Source organism: Simochromis diagramma, unplaced genomic scaffold, assembly GCF_900408965.1.
Source record: "Simochromis diagramma unplaced genomic scaffold, fSimDia1.1 OVJJ01000602.1, whole genome shotgun sequence".
Taxonomy (NCBI): Eukaryota; Metazoa; Chordata; class Actinopteri; order Cichliformes; family Cichlidae; genus Simochromis; species Simochromis diagramma.
The window spans coordinates 1779250-1799401 of record NW_024387040.1 but is presented as its reverse complement, the minus strand read 5'-3'; the positions used below and the strand labels follow the sequence as shown (position 1 = coordinate 1799401).

General features: G+C 39.5%; 1 protein-coding gene across 11 annotated transcripts in view; it reads right to left on the bottom strand.

Annotated features, from left to right (window-relative positions):
- Positions 1 to 2571: 2571 nt before the first annotated feature.
- relch (RAB11 binding and LisH domain, coiled-coil and HEAT repeat containing) overlaps positions 2572 to 20152 on the bottom strand; it is a 38042-nt gene continuing 20461 nt past the window's right edge. For 5 of the 11 annotated variants that reach the window (XM_040044301.1, XM_040044307.1, XM_040044304.1 and 2 more), the window contains 18 exons: positions 20055 to 20145; positions 19225 to 19311; positions 18244 to 18384; positions 17922 to 18086; positions 17685 to 17832; positions 17325 to 17481; positions 16733 to 16856; positions 16252 to 16300; positions 15664 to 15743; positions 14636 to 14742; positions 14351 to 14450; positions 12804 to 12886; positions 10175 to 10238; positions 9932 to 10070; positions 9250 to 9366; positions 7539 to 7627; positions 5047 to 5117; positions 2572 to 3939 (listed from right to left, as the gene is read on the bottom strand). In XM_040044301.1, coding sequence (XP_039900235.1) covers positions 3819 to 3939; positions 5047 to 5117; positions 7539 to 7627; positions 9250 to 9366; positions 9932 to 10070; positions 10175 to 10238; positions 12804 to 12886; positions 14351 to 14450; positions 14636 to 14742; positions 15664 to 15743; positions 16252 to 16300; positions 16733 to 16856; positions 17325 to 17481; positions 17685 to 17832; positions 17922 to 18086; positions 18244 to 18384; positions 19225 to 19311; positions 20055 to 20145 — 1933 coding nt within the window. In that variant the 3' untranslated portion in view covers positions 2572 to 3818. Of the gene's footprint in view, positions 3940 to 5046; positions 5118 to 7538; positions 7628 to 9249; positions 9367 to 9931; positions 10071 to 10174; positions 10239 to 12047; positions 12131 to 12803; positions 12887 to 14350; positions 14451 to 14635; positions 14743 to 15663; positions 15744 to 16251; positions 16301 to 16732; positions 16857 to 17324; positions 17482 to 17684; positions 17833 to 17921; positions 18087 to 18243; positions 18385 to 19224; positions 19312 to 20054; positions 20146 to 20152 lie in introns of those variants that run through there. The other 6 variants (XM_040044306.1, XM_040044308.1, XM_040044302.1 and 3 more) reach the window with 5 other exon arrangements.

The window sequence follows — 20152 nt, the reverse complement described above, 5'->3', positions numbered from 1 at the left end:
TCTCCAGTTTCATCATTTTGGGGAATCATGTTTGGGGAACATGTAAAAATACTGTTTTGCGGTTGTTAAGCTGCGTCTTTCTGTCTAAAGAACACAAATAGTGTGTTTTTTGTAACAGACTGCTAGTAACAAAGTGCATAAAGATGCATCTTAAAATTGGATCTTTGCTAAGTTTGTTAGATCTAGAGTTAGCACTTTTTTATGCTCGAATGATTCATAGGTCAGTCTCAAGTAGCTTAACAAAGTTGAGAAAAGAAAAACATTCCTCTGAAATGGTCAGATAAAAAGACTCGACTGAAAATGCGTAAAAAATAAATAAATAAAAAATTAAAAAGCAGAGAATTCTAAAGCCAGGAAAACTATTGCTCAATGCCACTTTAAACAAAAGTCTGTCTCCTTGGAAATAAAATGTAGTTTTGCACAGTACTGTAGGTTGTCAGATGACACTTCCCACATCATTGGTTAGACAGGATGAGCTATGACCTCATGGCAGAGATGAATTCATATATCATACATTGGAGCAGGAGTCAAAGCATGTGGTCACTTCTGTACACTTTGCTTCCTGCAGGAGCCATTCATCACTACACATGAGTAGGCTGCGCTCAACATAGTTCCTGGAGCGTGGGTCCTGGAACAACCATGATGGTGTCTTCTCTACAAAAACAAAAGTATAGCGATTGCTTCCAGGAAACACTGCAGCAGTTGTCTTTGCCCAGGAAAGAATGAGAAAAAGCTGGAGTTGTTATTTTCCTGGGAATTTGCATGGCAGATCAGTTCAAGCCTACATTGGCAGGTCTAGTAAGGAAATGTTTTGGAGAAAAAAAAAAAAAAAAGAACATGTTCTCACAACGACAGTTATGCAAATATTAAATCAAATGTTTATGCCTTGGATGAATAGGGCAAAGGCTGGAGAGAAGAGAAGTAAACAGAAGAAGAGAGAATACCCAGAGGGGGAGAAATGACTGAGAAAATTTTAAAAAGAAACATAAATTACTCATTTATCTATGTGAATGTACAGCACATATTGTCTACAAACAAACAAAAAAATGGAGAAAGAAACATGCTGAGAGAAGCTGTTTTGTGGTGGGGCCTCTGCAGCTGTTACAGTAGCAATTAAGATTGGGCTCTTAGCAATCAACGGCCTAAACTTGACTTTTAAAGCATCAAACATCCACATTAGGTTGACCCCGACAACAAAACTACATTATTATCACAGAAGTCCTCGTTAGTCCCCCCACTTCAAAAACACTTGCATCGTGGCTTGTTTTGATGTATAAAAATGGAGCTCTGCTTGCAGGCAAACACCACGCTGGTTTACAAGCATTATACTTCTAATGACCTGGGTCAGAGCACAGACTGTTCTGCAAGCATGTGGGCTGCGTTGCTTAGCATCACTTATAACAAGTCAAAGTTCACCGAGCAGAACTATTTTAGACGGCACAAAAAATAAAAATGCATCCTTAAAGTCACATAAGTCACTGAAAGGTTTTGTTTAATGTAACACACACACACACACACACACACACACTTGTTCCACAGAACAAAACAGCCAGTCTTGTTTGAAACCAAGATTTTGGAGGAATCTTCATGGGTTAGGCATGGTCTCACTTGAAAACGGTGAAAAGTGCAACGGGCAAAAAAGGAAATCAGTTTTAAAACCTAAAGCCATCGTGTTCCAGTGGTTTTAGGACTGGATCTACATCGCTTCATCTGCCTTTGGAAACAGATGTGATCCGTGAGTCACCACTAATGTGAGTAAGAGCTCCTCTCAGACAATTCCTACAAATACCAGGAGATTTTTCATGAACAGAAAATACTCGGCTGTGTGTAAGACTACACCTGTCTGGATACACAAGTTTGGACAACACTATTCACTATGAATGCAAATCATAAATACCACAGCATGCACTTACCCACACACGTAGAACAACAGGCACGCCCACAAAGCCACGATGCCATGCCTTAACAGTGTGTAACAATTATTTATCCACCTGGCGAGTTATCAGTGATGGTGGTTGAATATTAGCTTGAATATGCAAATGCTCTTTATCAGAGTGTTGGCCAACTCGCTTTATGTTCGACCGCTAAATAAGATCTTGCAATCACAAATCAATGTACTGGACTCCACTACAGGCCAGTCAGGGCTGTCAAAAACCCATTTGAAAGTTAGAGTCCACACTTCTTTGAGTTCAATCGTGCTCTTTTATAGATTAAGGCCAAAGTTGACCATATCATTACAAAGTCATTTTTCCAAAACATGCAGGGATTGAGAGATAGTGTAATCTAGATGGCAGATCTGGGCTTTTATTACTGTTTTTTGGGGGGTGTTAAGTTGTTGGGAATGTCCCATAAGATGGACTTTGGTTTGTTGTACTAAGGAGACAATAGACTTGAAACGTTTGAAGTTGAAGCACACGGGCAGGAGCGGTGTGCGTTTCTCCTGTTAAATGACTTTGTTTTACAGCCTTCTAACACCTGCCGACACTTTGAGCTCCTTAATCACTGCGGCGGACAAAAACAAAAAAAAAGTCCCGGTACATGCAGGCATTCAATGAACCTTCCAGAAGTAAATTTAAGTACACAACTGATCTCCATCTTTTATTACACCAAGACACGAATTTCAAATATACACAATGAGTACCGTGTTCTTCAGTTCAGTGTATGATACATTTATTTACGGTTTCTCTTAGAGCATGTCCAAATTGAACGAACGACAAAGAAAAAAAAGAACCAAATCCCCACGTTAGAAAAAAACAAAGTACAATTATCAGAGACACTGCAACACTGAGAGACAAGATGCAACAGACAGAGAAGGAATAATTATGATCAGTGTTCTCTTCAACTTCACATTGCCATAATGGATAAAAAAAAAAAGATCATTAACAATCATTAACAACACACGGCCCCAATCTCCGTGTGTAAGACTGAATTAAACAAAAGCAATATAGATAATAAAGAACGTAATAGTAAAGTGAAGTGCAAATTTCTTTGGAAGTTGGAATAAAGTATGTTTTTCTTCATTAAGACATAAATAAGTTATAAAATAGAAGCTATCAAAACAAAAACCAGAAACTGAAGAAATAAAGGCAAGACACTTTTCTTTTTAATAGTTTCAAGTAGGCGATACTTCAGAGCCGTACAGAGACACTGTACAAGGCATTCTAAATAATCCGCGCAGCCTTTTGGTGGTTCAGACCTTCAGTGTAATTAATGTGACTGCTTTCGAACCTTTTGATCCAAAATGGCGCCCATTAACATCGTAAATGAAACCCCCGCAGGCTGCGCTCAGAGTTCTGCTTCTCAAAAACGAGTGAGGCTCTTCTGATACAAGAAGTACTGCACTAAAACTTAAAACAAACTCAGTGATACCTTTCAAGTCCGGAAATGTCCAGGTAACGAGTTCCTCGTTATCGCTGTGGGTTAGTCTCGATACTGTAGAGTTTCTTCTCGTCTCTCCTCTCTTTCTGTTGTGACATGACAATTCTAACACTGACTAATGAAAGCAAATCCTAGTCCTTGATGATGCATCTGTCGTGATTAATAGTTGAGGAGAGGAAAATACGAGCAGAGGAAAACCTCAGAAGCTTTCGCTGCGAAAACCATCCCTGTTTAACAAGTAGTCCTGCTGCACAGATTTTAAAATCAATACAACTTCAAGCAAAATTGCTTGAAATCAACTCAACTATACACTTGACTTCCGTCTGCTCGAAGCTGAACATATGCTTTTTTTTTTTGTTTACTCCCAGTAAAACGAAATGCTCCCAATGAGTGCAGCGTTTGGTCAGTTATTCGAGATGATGAATCGGTCAGTGTTGGGATTACTTTTTTCTCTGGAAGACGTTGGCCAGCATGGCGCCAGAGGTAGTCAGCTGACCCATCTTACTTAGAAACTTGGTCTTGGCATCCTCACCCACCAAACTGGATGCAATTGACATGGAGCTATGCAAAAAAAAAAAAAAGAAAAAAAAAAGACAACGTTAGGAGGTGGACATGACGCAGCAGTGAACTTTAGCCATTTTCGATATGAATGTATTAAAATCAAAATCAAATCAAAACTATGCCAAAAATCCCTCTGCAATCTGTCTGAGCTCACATCACCCTCTACTCCACTTCTTTAGAAGGGAAATACTGTTTGCCAATTCAGCCCCTCCTGATTTTTTACAGTCTAACGGCTCCTCAAGTTCCTCTTTTGAGTTTGTTCGGACTCAGAATGATACAGAGAACAAGTTGGTGCCAAAGAGCTGCATTGCTCAATACCAGCACAAACATAACACCAACTCAAAGCACTTTATGACCTGCGAACCATTTTAGTCCATGCTTTTGTGTACCACCTGTAGTTCATGAGCATTTAATATCACATCAAACTTCATAGACTTGAGTTAGAAACTCTAATATGTAATCTCAGTGGTAAGGAATTGGATCCATGTTAGGCGATCCTACTTCAACAATTATTTTGGTAAAGAATTCACTGAGCGCAGAATCACATGGTTTTTACAGTAAAATTAAATGAGGCTTAAAAATGTACAAAACTTTCCAAACCTCTTTTCTCAGAGGTCAGATCTCCTTAAAAAGTAACACTCCGTGTTACCAGTTATGGGGAGAGAAGTTGAAGCCAGACTTGGCAGAACAAAATGAAAAGGTAAGAAAAATCTCTCAGCGTGAGCGCAGCGACTTTAACGGCTGTAACCTCAGGGGAACACACTTTTACACAATCTACTTGCACAGACTTATACACACTTCCTGCATCTACATGCTCACAAACATACACTTTTTAATCGCCCCTCTTTTTAATGAGCTCCAAATACACATGATCAAAAATCTTCCTTTCGTGTGGCTTTGACACTTAAAAATACTCGTAACGGGGGATACAGAAAAACCCAAAACTCCCACTATATGGGCTCTGTCTTTCACGCTCGCCATGTGGTAAGGATCCTTCGCTACTTCATTCTGTCTTCATTTGTCAGAGTCTTATGCAATAAAAGCCCATATTTTGACATTCCTTTCAGAGCAAAGTACTGGTGTGAATGGGGGTGCGTTGAGCCTTACCCTTGTGGGTCTGACATCGCTCTGTTTTCCACCTTGATTTCACACTCTTTGATCATTGAGCTAAGAATCACCTGCGAATGAAAGAAACAGATTCAGCTAAAAAAAAAAAAAGAACCCCAAACGTTTCTCCATGTTTCCGTTTTGTTCAGGTGATTTTTACCTTTACATTAATTCACATCACTGTGTTTTACCCAACCAATCCCAACCACTTTATTTTGGCATGCTGGTTTTTAGTGTGTCTTTTCTTCTATATTTCTCTATGTGTGTCTTGAGTGTTGAAAGGACTTGGCTGTCATTCACTGGCTGTGTTATGGGATTAACTTTCATGTCTTTTGCTTAATCAAAGCCAGGCTAACAACAGAAACGACTGTTTTCTATCAATCTGTTGAATAGAAGCAGAGGAACTTGCAAAATGGAAACATAATAATTATTTAATAGTGAAGTAAATTAACACAGACGCAAATAAAAGGAAATTATTTTGTCAAATTTTTGAAACTAGTTCCTGTTATTTTCGTGTATTTATTTGGGCTGGGTTAGTCCTATAAAGGCCTTTAGAGTTCATATGTTTCACAGCGTGAAACCTTTTTTATCTGTTAGAGTCTGGTATGCACAGCTTACAGTCAAGAGTCGATGTCTTATGAATGAAAGAGTCAGCTGATCATTAGTCACCTTGGCTAAATGTTCACATGAAACGGATCGCGTGAGATTCCAAGACACAAATATATATGAGAGGGGTGTGTATGAGTGTGTCTGAGAAAGACTGTCTTTTTTTTTCTTATTTGTGCGAGATCACAGATCAGTAACAAAAAAAAAAAAAAAAAGGTAGACGATGTGGCTCATCAATAGAAACAGCTTTCAGCTGTTCACTTATTCCCAAGCAGTCAGCACATTGGATAGGTCCACATGTTTGAATTAGCAACCCCAAAGGAACATAAAAGCATGCAAACACATGTGTATGCACGCACGAATATGATGTGTAGAGTTTAGAGCCCAAACAATATAGAATTTTAAAGACTGACACCAATATTTGTTTATGCAACTCTTTCACATAGGCCAATATGTCTTTCCTTTCAGGCTTCAGATCTCCTTAACATTTATTACATGTAGTTAATTACGAGTCCTGCATCACAATGCATCTTAAAAACAATCTTGTTTGATCATCACAAAAAAGCAAGATTAATGGTTTACCAAGCAACGCTGGGCTTGAAGTCAGAGTTTTCTGTAACACGAAAGCTGCTCTCCATTTAACTGGCTAAATCACCATGGTAACTATTGCTGAACACATAACCTGGTCAGGAGGAGTTTATGTTGACCATGTTTTCAATGATTCTTGTATTTACAGCATGCATTACAGACCATGGAGTGTAGGAAAGATTCTCTGCTGGGGTATATGTTTTCTATGTGCAAGCTGTTAATCCCTGCCACCGTACAAATTATAGCAGCACAAACTGTGCATCACATTGTTGCTGGAATGTGTATGTTTGATAATGAAGAAAATTTATACGTGTTTTTATAATTTACTGGAACTGCAGCTACTAGAACACAGGACTAGAGTTAAACAGCAGATTTCACATCTGCTGTATTTGGATGCAGAACATTTACCTTTAATGTTTAAATGAATGAACTTAAAATTTCAGAGCACTAATATGCTGCTGTCTTATTTAAAATTTTATGTGATCACACACAGAGCCTGAAGCAGAAAGCCCGGCATAACAGTCGATAACCATCCCCATGATACACCCTCTCTCACTGGGATTGTAGATTTTTACAAGCAAGCAAATGTAAAGAAATCCTGCTGGTGTTACAATTCCGTTATAGTACAGTGGTCCCTCGTTTATCGCGGTAGTTACATTCTAAAAATAGCAGGTGATAGGTGAAATTCGCAGAGTAGCTAACTTGATTTTTATTGTTATGATGTTTTATGGCTGTAAAACCCCTCATTACACACTTCATACACTTTTCTCCGACATGCTCGAACATTTCCACACTTTTCTCTCTTGCCTATGGCGGTGCAAAAATGTTTCATCGACATTTTTGTGTTTGTTGGACAAAACTTACAAACATACAGTACAGCACTTCAGAGCCACACTGCTAGCAATGGAAGATTTATGCAAATTTGACAAGCTGAACGCATTCTGTACTGGACAAGAGATAGGGCACAAGATTGATTGACAATGGTCTACAGCCAATCAGAAAGCAGAACACAGTGCGCACTTAAAAAAAAAAAAAACGTATGCAAAATTGCACCAAAAAAAAAAAAAAAAAAAAAAAAAATTACGCGAAACAGCGACACCTCAAAAGGTGAACCGCGTTATAGCGAGGGACCACTGTATACTCCTCTGATGGCTAAGCTATGCTACATCTACATTCATGGTTCAAGGCTGTCTTCTTTAATTTTTCATTTTAACTTATTGGTTGTTATGAATGCCAATATCAATATATCAGTCAGGCTTATATGAATGTGCAAGCATGTCTTTGTGTTTTCTCCTGACCTCATGCTCTGGAGAGAGTTGCTCCATGTCAGCACGCAGACACCTGAGACCAGGCAGGAAATGGTTGACCATCACCTCCTCGGAAATGACTGGACTGAAAGTTAAGGGCTTAACTGAAGTAATGCAGCCATCAGAAACTCAAATGCAAGTGTTCAGTTTAAAGTCCTTTTAAAACTACTTGGTTCTCCACAAATCACAACTACTAAATTAGATCAAATACAGTAAAACAGAAAAGAAAGGGAAAAAAAGAATAAATGCAATCTATTTCTTAAAACAATACATGCAATTTGAACTTTTAAACTTAATACAGTAAACAAATTTGAAAGATTTTTGCTTTTTATAAAAAAAGAAAAGTTGCAAAATGCACTTAGTAAATTGTAAAAATCCTCCTATGTTATCATATCCCAATATTCATCCTTCCAGACTATCTTGTTTTTGTTGCTACTTGTATAGACATGTAAACTAAAGAACTGGTGATTCCAAGGTCAGACAGTTAGTAATACTACTGAGCAATAACAGTGTTTCCGGGAATCACCAGATGGGAGGGGTTTACTTCAGGACAATTTAAAATATTTTGCTGCTGATGAAATCAATGGTAATTACGATTAAAAATTCATGAGAAAGTCACTTCATTACTTTATAGCTACAGGGCACACTCCACCCATCTGAGAATGAAAATAGGTTCACACAAACTTTACTCCATGTTCCTTCATCCTGGACTGCATGTGTTCTGCCACCCATCAAACCCAGTGAAACTATATGGGACCAGTGGTGAGCACGTCTTTATTTTTAGGGATGGAAATGTACACTTTCAGAGCTTGTCGCACTGATTACAGGAGAAAGAAGTGCAGTGGGAGGTAGAGGCTCTGAGGTCAGGGCTATACCTCCTGGACACTACTGCACTATAAAATCACAGCCTGACAAAAATCCACAGGAATGAACCTCAACAGCTGCCGTGTGTGTGTGTGTGTGTGTGTGTGTGTGTGTGTGTGTGTGTGTGTGTGTGTTGGACCTGGGTGGGGTGGGGTTGGGTTGTCAGTAAAGATGAAAAAGAGAAGAGGGGAAAAAAAAAAAAAAAAAAAAAAAAGAGTAAAAGAGAAATAGAAGAAAAAGAATCAGAGAAAAGAGGGATGACAGAAACGGCAGAGATGATATAAACGTGAGTTCTGTCCTGGGAACTGTTCCTAAGGATTGGAGCTGATGTTCAGTCCTTTCCCTCCACTCACACACTTTCTCCCTCTCTCATCCTTTCCTCTGCTTAACCAACCCTGTAATTACATCTGGCCCCAAAATGGAGGCAGCTTATTTTTCCTTTCTCCTTCTGCCAAATGATAGTTAAATCCTGCCAATACACACAGTGAACCATACACAGAGGCACCGAGACCACACTGATACATACCAGCACATCTCACAAGGATAGCTAGGAAATAACTGGTAACGCTTAGGTTCTTCTTACTGACTTACAGTTACAACATCTAACCCTGAACCCTAACCAAACTTGACACTGACTTCTGGTAAATCATTTGGAAACACATAAGTACAGGAGTATTAAAAGGACGAGTGGACTCATATTTCCTCTTGGAGTAAGGTAGTTTTAAGCTATTAGGTCTTATCACGAAGAGTGACAGTTAAATTGCTTTTTCATTTAAGAATGGAAATCCATTTCTAACCAGCTTACATGGACTGTGAACCATGACCTTTAAAAGGATACAGCAGCAGGAGAGGGCGCTGTAGGCCTCAAACAGCTGAGTGGCAATGTCAATCCTCTTGTTTTCAACGCTCTGGCTGTTGTTAGCTAGAGCAAGCTTGTGAAGGTGTGGCAGCACAACTAGGAGAATAGCAAAGACAGGGGCAAATGGTTAGAGCACAGAAAAAGCAGAATTAAACAAAACAATGAAGAGATTAAAAAGCATATTTAAAAAAAAAAAAAAAAAGAGATGTCCTTATTTTTTGGTATTTTTTGGAGCATGCTCATGTCAAACATGGCCAAGGTTTGGCATAGGTGAGATAGCAAAATGAAAAAAGTGGTCAGTTTCAGAAGCTTTTTCCTACGCGTAGCTCTCAATGATGACAGTAGGAGCGGATACCCACTATATGGTAATCCCAGACAACAAAGCTCAATCCACCAGTTGTTCAAATATTTTGATTGTGAGGGGAAGCCAACCAGAAAAAAGTTGGCTTAAAGGAAGTGTGGCCTTTAAGGGAAAGAAACTTAAAACGCCTCGTTACAGAGCATGAGCTGAGAGTCTGCACTCAAGCCCAGTTTAAGGTAAACAGGAATTTTCTTAAGCAGTGAATCCTGCAAAGCTCCTCAATTGGAGTCCAAGAACAAACATACTGAGCTGGAAATTTGAGCATAAAGTCCCCTTTTAAACAGTTAGTCATTTTCATACACTCGTCTCTGAAGCGTGGCTCTGCGTTGGGCCCAACCCTTCCGAATGTCCTGATGATCTCCATGTGCAAAGAGTGCTGGTCTTGGTACTGAGGGTCTTCCAGGAATGACGCCAGCTGCATCTTTACACGCTCCAGCAGCTAAACACACGCAAGCAAAAGTATTTTTATACATTTTAGAATGATGATGATTTTAAAAATGCTTTCAATTAATTTCATCACTGTGTATTTTGACAGTTCCCCACCTCTTTTTGAGTGACAGTCTCCATTATGGTACCAAAGGCAGGAATAGTAGAGATCCTCACTGAGCTACAAACAGCAAGAATGCAAGAAAATGCTTTGACCATGGATAGTCAGTTAATCACTATTTCAGGCATTCTAACTCTCTATTAGCGTGCCATTATGGCAGAATTAGAATGAGTCAAACATTATCTGGAAAAAGGTTTTCGGATTCATTTCATAATGTGGGAAACACCAGATTATTGGGTTAACCACATTAAAAGAAGTGAGATGTGTTCAGGGTATGTCATAAGATGAAAGGCACGTAAGGGATTTTTAAACAGTGCAGCTAACGGATTCCAGAATTGACTTAAAATTTTTTCATTTGTGTACATTTTTTTATTACAGTGCCACATCCAGTGTCAAGCAAGCATTTATACTAAAACCCACAACAAGTCAAAGAATTAGGACTACTGTGGCTAACACATGTTCTAGGTTTTGCATAAATATAGTGATTACAGTGTAATGACACACTGGTAACCACAATGATGACTGAGATGGTTACTGTAGTGCCAGATCAGAATCTACATTATGCTCAAGTTATTACATGTCCATAAACAGTGAAATTTACATGTGTCAAGTAAAGTGTCAAGTGCATGACCCATCAGTGCTTTGAGTACTTGAATGACAGAGCTGCTATATAGAGAGTTTGTGTTTGGACTGAGCATCTGAAATGGTGATCATCTGAGCAGTAATGATCAATTTAGCCAAGATCTGGGAGCTCATCTGACTTTACAGAGCACCAAAATGCTAAATCTTTGTGAATATTATTTGACCCACATCTATATTTAGAAATCAGTGGACTATAAGATAAGGTACAGTTATATATATTTATATCTTTCTTGAACAAATGAAAATCTTAAATCTGCTGTAAAAATACAAAACAATAATAAGAATATCTGACATTAATCACTTGATTTAATGACTGTGATGAATGGAATTAAGCAAGGTTAATGGGGAGGGGGGCGTTAGAATGATGTTAAATAATCATTTCACAGTCAGTAGGACTAGAAAAGCCAGAGGTCATCTGAGAGATCATTGGAGGAAAAAAAGAACGTTTTTCATCATTTCTCTTAACATTAATTTTTAATTTATAAACTGCTAATTGTAGATACGGCAAAATACGCGAAGCCAATGTTTTAAGGCGACAAAGAAAAAGGAAAAAAAACATGCATTAAAAGTTAAATCAATTTGTGTTCACAGTACAATTTGGGGACAAGCATATGCACCCAAAAATGTATTTCATTACAGAGAACCATGAGATGAATGGGGCTGCATTCCAGCAGTGATGCCACAAATTTCATTAGTGTCGAGTTTGATAGATCCATGCCAAAAAACCCCTTTGAATTATTGTCACGACATGGCTCAGAAGACAGGCTGTTGTTTATAGTGTGCTATGTGTTTACCAGCTTATAGCGTGACACAGGGCTGAATCAAATTTGTTTGCTAATTAATCTAAAGATCACCAGAATGAATATGCATAAACATTTTCCTGTTGGACTAGAGAGTGGAGACTTAACTATTTATCCAAGCACAGATGTTGTTAGTCAGTGTGAGTCACTGGGTTGACATCAGTGGTTATTGAATACGGGAGGTAAGAAAGAAGCCAGCGAACTCAGGCTCTTACTTCCTCGTTCACTGGATTTTGTTGTGGTTAGAAAAACTGCTGTGTTAGCGAAATAAGACTTAGACTTCTGGCATCATATTGATGCCAGCTCAGCAAGACCGATTCAAGAAATTTCTTCTTCTTCTTCTTTTTATACGAACGCACCACTGCAAGGATGCAGCCCACAAAAGGACAGTGTTTACAGAGAGATTTTTCTGTGTTGATTGACTCACAATTCAGGCCCACTGCACAGAGTTATAAGGGCTGGAGCCGCCCGGCGATCTACTAATGCTTCACTCATGCCTCGGAGAATCAACTGCAAACCCACCACACAGCAGGATGAGAGAGAGGGAGGGGTGCCATGGGAGGGGACAGAGACAGCAGGAAGGAGGGAAATGTATAAAGAAGAAAGCGAGGTGAAAGAAAGAGGTAAAGGTAGAATATATAAAATGGAAGAGAAAGAAAGAAAAAAAAAAAAAAAGGGATTGCCAACTACTATTTGGAGTCAATCAGAAGGGGCCCTGCTCTCACAGAGTGGGATAGAGAGGAAGAGGAGGAGGTGGGGCAGGTTACACGCAGGCATGCAGGGATTGTGCTGTTGACACATGGGAAATATGCAACCACATTTCTGGCAAAGGACTTATTAGTTGTAGACTGATGAGGCAATGAGAGCTGGCATGAGTTGGTGATGCAGACTGATGATGTGTACATGCATAAAAGGGTTCACCGTGGTTATGCTGAAGAATTACCCCATGGCACAGCCTAAACCTAAACAGGAGCCGCTCTAAACTAATGCACATGAGTGAGTTATATTTGAAGAATGAATGAAAATGTATTGGACAAATAGGTTATTTCAATGTTCATACTGTCTTATTTTCTGCTGAATTTGCTCCTGGCAGGTAAAGACTGGTCCAAATGTGATAGTTCTCAGGCAGCAAAGAGAAGGGGGAGAGAGACGCGGCGCAGTTTGCTGTTGTTGTTTCACTTACATTTCAGGGTCAGAAGACAGTGTGATGAGAGCCGGCACCACTCTCTGAGCTACCAGCGTCTCATTCACCCCCTTCACCAGCAGCTGATCGGATTGGACAGAGCCAGCCGTGATGTCACAGAGGTGGGCGGGGCATTTGGGACAAGAGCGAGCAACACCGGCAATAAATAGAGAAAGAAAAAAAAAAAAAAAAAAAAAAAAAGGGGGAAAAAGCAAAATAAAGAAGGAAGGGAAAAGAAAACAAACACAAAAAGATAGGAAGAAAGTGATATACAATGACAAGAACAATAGCTGCAAGACACGGAACAGCACTGTATGTTTCAAGCAAGTGTGTACACACACACACACACACACACTCGTTCACACACGCACGCACACACATGCAATCTCAGGTATGCACACATGGCAAAGCCAACATAGCTAAAATTGCACAAGTATTGTTACAATACAGTGAGCATAAAACAGCGGGCTCTTTCCACACACGCCAGATTATAAAATAGCTGAGAGTAATTTGATCTGGCATCTGTGGTAAAGGGCCACTTTTTGATCCACAGTTTTGGTAATGGTGGACAGCTACACACTATGAAATGGTGACAGTGAGGTGTTCTGGGAAAGAACGAGTCATTCACAAAACAGGGGGGAATGAATACGGCCTACCACTCCTCCTCCCCCAGTTCAGATCAACAAAGGCCAGGTTCCAATGCTATGCCTAGATTCTCATCCCAGTATTTGACCTAAAGTGTGGACAAACGAGATCTCATGTCTCTTATGGCTTTGGCCAGGACTTTTGCCTTGGGAGGCTGGTTTAATATGGATCCAATCAGCTGAAGAAAACAGAGAAGGTATTGTCTCCCTTTACAAAATAACAGCAGTATTATGTTTCCACAGGATCTGAAATTCTGAAAACATTAAAAAAAAAAAAAAAAATTCACAAAAAAACATTTCTGATTAAATTATATTTTCCAACAACACTGAAAGGGAACAGGCCTTCAGCTCCTTCAACTATGCCGTACTTTCAGGGTACTGACCTCAGGTTTTTTCTGACATGTAGCAGATATTTATGTTGTCGCTACTGGGATGAGTGTGCAGTCAAAGGTCTGAGGGTCTAGTCATAAGGTTGGAACCAGAGCACTGATAAGCTAAATGCTACAGTCTTTACTCACATTTAAAGGGCAGAACAGCTTAATAACAAATGTTCAAGAGCAGCAACAGCAAGCAAAGCTAGCACATGTATAGCAAATATGGAAATGTGAATATTGAGTCTATATTGTTTATAACTGCACAACTGACCATTTTTAGCTCAGTGAAACTATACATGTGTTGATAATCATTATCTACCAACTTAGATTCTTTAACACAATGCAACAACAATAACTACATAATAAAAATGTCTACAATGCATTAAAAATTATTAGGATTTTATCCATAATTGTGCAGCTTCATTAGTCTATATTTTACTAAAATACGTTTTAGTGCAATGTTTCAACTGTGGTACAGTTTTGTTTGTTTTTTTTTCCAAAAAACCCTTTTGTGCTTGTGTGTTTGTACCTCAAACATCCGTGCTGCCGTACACCGGACAAGAGCAGACGTGTGGACCACCCCATACCACAGAACAGTTAGCAGCAGTTCATGGTACACTGGGTTGGCACTGAAAAAACACAAAGCAACCCGATTAAGTAATCATTAACTTTCAAACTGTCAAGTTAAAACAACAAACGAGTAACTGTATAAAAGAACCTGCCACATTCTTATAAATGGGTGTGCACACACACACGCACACACACACACACACACACACACAAAATATTCATGTGCATGTGTGTTTCAGCTTACCCCAGCTCTACAAAGGAGGCTTTCAGGCTGTCAAGAGGTGCATGGGACAGAGACAGGGTTGTCATAACATCTTCTAGGAAACCCACCAACAGCTTGCGATCCTCCTCCTTTTGAGAGATGACAGCATACTTGTGACAATTTCATGTATTTCACTGTAACACCTGTATGTAATTTATAAGAGTGCGGTTAATTTTATTCTCTTTTTAGTCTGGCCGCTCTGAACATTGACACTGTGTTAAAAGTTGATGCAAAACACTGCACTTAGACAGCTAACCTCAGGCATTAGGAGTGAATTTTATACAGTTGATCTGATATCCTCGTGTTGGTGTTGTTCCCAGATCATCATACTAAATGTTGTTCCAGGATCAACATTGCAAGTGACCAATCAGAATGTTGTGACGTCATACTTTTGCGACTTCGGGAAAAACCGGCGTAAAACAAAAAACTGTACTAAAGCTGCGTGAAACCGCCTCTGTCCGCCGATCAACGGACCCTGACCCTAACCTAACCCTTTAATAAACAGTAAGCAGAATTGATATTGTCCTTGCAACATTGGAATTTCATAAATGCACGAATGGCTTGGCGCGCAAAAGAATAACGTCACAACAATGTGATTGGTCACTTGCAATGTTGAACCTGGAACAACATTTTCATGATGGTCTGGGAACAACACCAACACGAGGATATCAGATCATCCAATTTTATACATGTATTTGAACTTGCAAACACATGTATTTGCAAATTGTGGCTGCTGGATCCAGTTCCAACTTGCAAATACGTGTATATTTAGATTGCATACACCAGATTTGTAAAATAAAGTGATTCTGTCACAAATTGTCTAATTAATCAAAAAATTGTCTCCCTAGAAAACTCAAACCAACCCAGATAAAGACTTAGCCATTTTCTTTTTAATAAAATGGTAGTATAACATTTATTCCATCATTCAGATTACCTAAATCTTGAAGAAATCTACAAACTATCAAAAAGTCTGATCACGATTGTTAGTTTCTGAGCAGCTGTTAATTTACCTGGTTATAACATGTCAGCACTCCAGTGGCATAAATAGGAACTGTGGCTTTGGTGAGAATACCATTCCCTGCTGAAGCATCTGACAGGAGAACAAAAGCCGATCATAACAATGAACGCAATAAATTCAGTTAATCAAGAAGATTAGAAATGAGCCGAGACACAAACAAAAATGACATGACGAGGTTATTTTCAACCCAACGTACTGGCTTCGCATTTGTTAACATGAGTATATGTGTGACACTGTGGCCTCACCATGCATGTTATACTGTTGTGGTTTTATAAAAATGTCAGAAAAGGTCCCGATGACCTCAACACAGCCTGGGTCTCCATACAAAACACATTTCATCAGCGGCCACAATACCAAAACTAAAACACTTGGCAGCCACATAAGACCAAGCACCTCTTTATAATTATATAAACATGTTTGGAATTTATAAAAAAGGAGATGGAAACACCCATAACAGACTCCAAATAGCTTGTTTACATCAACAGTGTCAGCGTCTGAACTCCACCTATCAACAGTTTCTTGAGAGAGCTGAGAAAACCTTACACTTGCACATCTGCGTCTAGGCTAAAGCTGCCCTTACCAACGTTCTCTTCAGACAGTCGGAGAATCTCCTGGAACTGTGGTTTAACCTGCAAAAGTCACAATGATAAAATGCCAGCATAATACTTATAAATATTGGTATTTACTGTACACACACACACACACACACACACACACACACACACACACACACACACACACACACACACACACACACACACACACACACACACACACACACACACACACACACACACACACACACACACCCCCCCATATGAACTTTAAAGATATCTTTAAATATCAAACTAAGAATGAACGTATACACAGTAAACTGACACATTTATTGTAGTTGCACTGTGTATATGACATGACAGAATAGATTTTTTTAGTGGCCTCAGCTCTAAACACCATTCAGTATTCTAAAAACAAGTGTGCTCAGGTAAACAAGGTGGGTGGAAACTTTAAGAATGCTTATTAAGACTAAACTGTCATGGTTTACTCAGTTATCACAGGTTTACCTTAGTGTTGGTGAAGATCTTGCCAAAGGTGCGGCAGAATCTCCAGAAAAAGCGAGAAAATTCATGAACACAAGTTGATGATGTCACATTTATGCGACCCACAATCTCTATGAGCTGCGGTAGGCTGTTTAAAAAAAACAGAAGAAAGGAAAAAAAAAATAGAAATTAGTAGTCTGAGTCCTTGTTGTTAATGACAATGGGCATTCTTTCATACATCTTTTTTTTTTTTAAAGTATGTTGAGAGAGATGAGATGAGATAGCCTTTATTTGTCAGTTGCAGGTCTTTTGCCCACAACCGAGATGACAGACCTTGCCGACCGATGTTAGTAGACATGTGCCGATTACACTTGTGTTACTTGTGTTGTGAGGAAATCTAGAATGTCTTTAATGTGTTTAACCTCACATTATAAGGTCCCTCTTCCCTCTGAGGATAACAACCACATCCTCATAACATTAGTCACTGCATTTTACCACGATAGCTTAAGGTTATAGTAAGCCTTGGTTTAGGTTACGATGAGTTATTTTAAGTCACTGAAGTGATCAAAACCTAGCTTCATGGGTTTGAGTGTATGTGTGTGCGTGTGTTTCTTACAGCTGGTTGACCACCCATAGCAGGCTCTCCCATCCAGTGGTTCCTTCATGCTCCAGCTGGTGGTCATAGAGTTGCAGCAGGGCACTCAGCATCTCCCTGCTGCCGATGATGGTTGCCACATCTTGGAGGGGAGAAGCTGGCCGGGGAAATCGAGTCACTGCAAATCCAAAGATAGAGGACCAAGGCAGAAACTGAATAATAAATGTCAAAGGCTTAAAGGCCACACTAGCACCAGTAGAATATATGTGAATGAACAAAATGTTTGAAAGTTGCATTTTAGTCACACTAAAATACAAACCTCTACTTCTGCTTAGGTTTTTTTTTTTACAATTGACCTGTGTGCGTTTGTAAACATCCTACCTTCAATTGCAGGTATGTCGCCATGGAGTTTGACTCTGCTGGTGAAGGGTGCATTCTGCAGCACCACAGCGAACAGAGGAGGGATAAGAGACTGAAGGGCTGACAGGAAAACATGCAGCTTGTGTTCATCTAGACCATGTTCTCCTTGCTAGAGAAAGAAGCAGCACATATTATGGAAAGTGAGACAGTGCAATTTTATATATGCACTATGCCAAGACTGAAATGAAAGACACTTACTGTATGTAGTTTCTCTATACGTGTCAGTAGAGAAGGAATGAGTGAAGTGTGCAGGGTGCCCAGCTCTGTGGTCCAGGCAGCAAAGGCAGGGATGAAGACCTGGTGGACCGCATTGACCACCCGCTCTGATGGGTCTCCAAGAGACAGCAGCATCAGCTCAAAACCCTGGAATGAAAACAGACAAACAATAGAGCAACACTCAGTCTCACCCACAAAAGCAGTTGTAAAATCCTGGCGTAATACATACAATGCAGAATAGCAGTTGTGGACATCATTAAAACATAAATCACTCTCATACATGTTCATCTACAAAGATACACACCTGGGAATACTTATCTGGGTCATCTATGTAACCCATAATTATACCCAGGCTCTTGACCACAGCCTCCCTGACCATGTCCGCCTTATCCTCAGCAAGCATCTGTTGCAACATGGACAGCACCAGGGAGCTGCGAATCTCCTTCTACAGAGACAAACAGTGACAGCAAAAAAAGACTGAGAATTCATTCAGGTCATATTTTATAATTCTAAATTTAGTACATGATGAGTATGGGCTTAAATGGATTATTTCCGAATTGTGGGTGAGCAAACATATTTATTAACTCTCAAGAAATTTCACTCATTTTTTATACAGTCTATATTTAGAAGAATCCTTTGTAGGCAACGACTGCCTGATGTCTGGAACTGATGAACATCACTAAACAATGGGTTTCCTCTATTGTGATGCTTTGCCAGGTCTTTAAAACAGCTGTTTTCAGTTGTTCTTGTTTGGAAATTGGAAAAAGATTTATGATCGGGTTGACATTAGGCGACTGAGTTGACATTTTTGCTTTCAAGAACTCCCACGTCGCTTTTAAAATTTGTTCTGGATCATTCTTCTTCTTATACTTCTTCTCTTTAAAGCACCATCCAATCAACGTAGCTGCACCTGGCTCAGTCTGAGCACACCGTGAATCCCCGTGCTCTTCAGATTTAATTAGTAAAACCACTTCCACTGGAAGCAGGAAGCTATACCAGGGTGTGGGTTGCATTTGGATTATGAGCCCTTCTGATAGTTTACTTTCCTCGCAACCCCTTCCAAATGAAAATGCCACACCTGGAATTAACTCACAGCCCACTCAATTGATGAAGAAATAATAGGGAGTGTCCAATTACACTTAAGCCCTTGAAAATAGGGGATTGTCTATAAAGTATAAACATTTCTCAACAGTTATTGCAATAGATTAATGCTTCACAAATGAAAGCTTAGTCTGCACTTTAGGCCCATATTCATCATATACTGTAACTTGAATATGTTGCATACATAATGTGTTCTTACAGGCAGGTAAGGTGCTAAGGCTCCACAGGACTCTGCCACCAACAATCTCCTCTCTGGATATTTGTGGTTAATCTGGAGAAGACAAGTTTAGAGGAATTGAAGTGTTTAAAGAAAGAGCAATAGAAATTGAAAGAAAAGGAGAGGCAGACGGCAGTGCAGCCACCGTGGAATGGAAACAACTCGAGTATCAGCAACATCCTGACCCTGTGGAAACCACTATTTGTCTTTCTGCGCAGATTCTCAGACTCCAAACTGGTGGCAGCGGCCGTTGTCATGGGAGCAGATTTTGTTTATCACACATGTGTTGCATGTGGTGACACAGGTGGCAATGAAGACCAAACCGCTAACCCATTTAACTCAAGGACGCCTATGGAGGTATTGCTAACAGATTCCCAAATCAGAAAGTTCTGACATGTTTGCATTTCTAACCTTTGAGTGTTTTTATGAGAGAAAAAGTGGGAAAACAACAAAAAGCAAAACAAAAATACGGAGAAAACGCAAATCATTAATACGTATACGTCCCATCTTTGAACTGAAATTAAAAAACAAAAACAGAGACGTGTCTTATAAATTCAAGTGCTACAGAAAGGTTCACATCACAATGCCAAGTAAATCTCAGCAAACAGACTGTATGCTAATTAAATCTAAATATTTACACACCTGATCACTTTAGCATTATTCATGAATTTCAAATAAACTTCAGATGTTTAAAAAGAAAACAGAATTAGAGACCATTTATAAATCAGTAATATGATCTCAAAGCTGTGAAATTCAGTAGGAGTATATTTAATAACCCCTGTAGGCATGTACTCTACCTGTTCCCAGCACTGAGGGAGTAGCTCAGCCTCGACACGTGTGGGCCCCACATGCCTCGCAAACGCAACGCAGCCTGTCAAAATCATTTGTCTTTGGA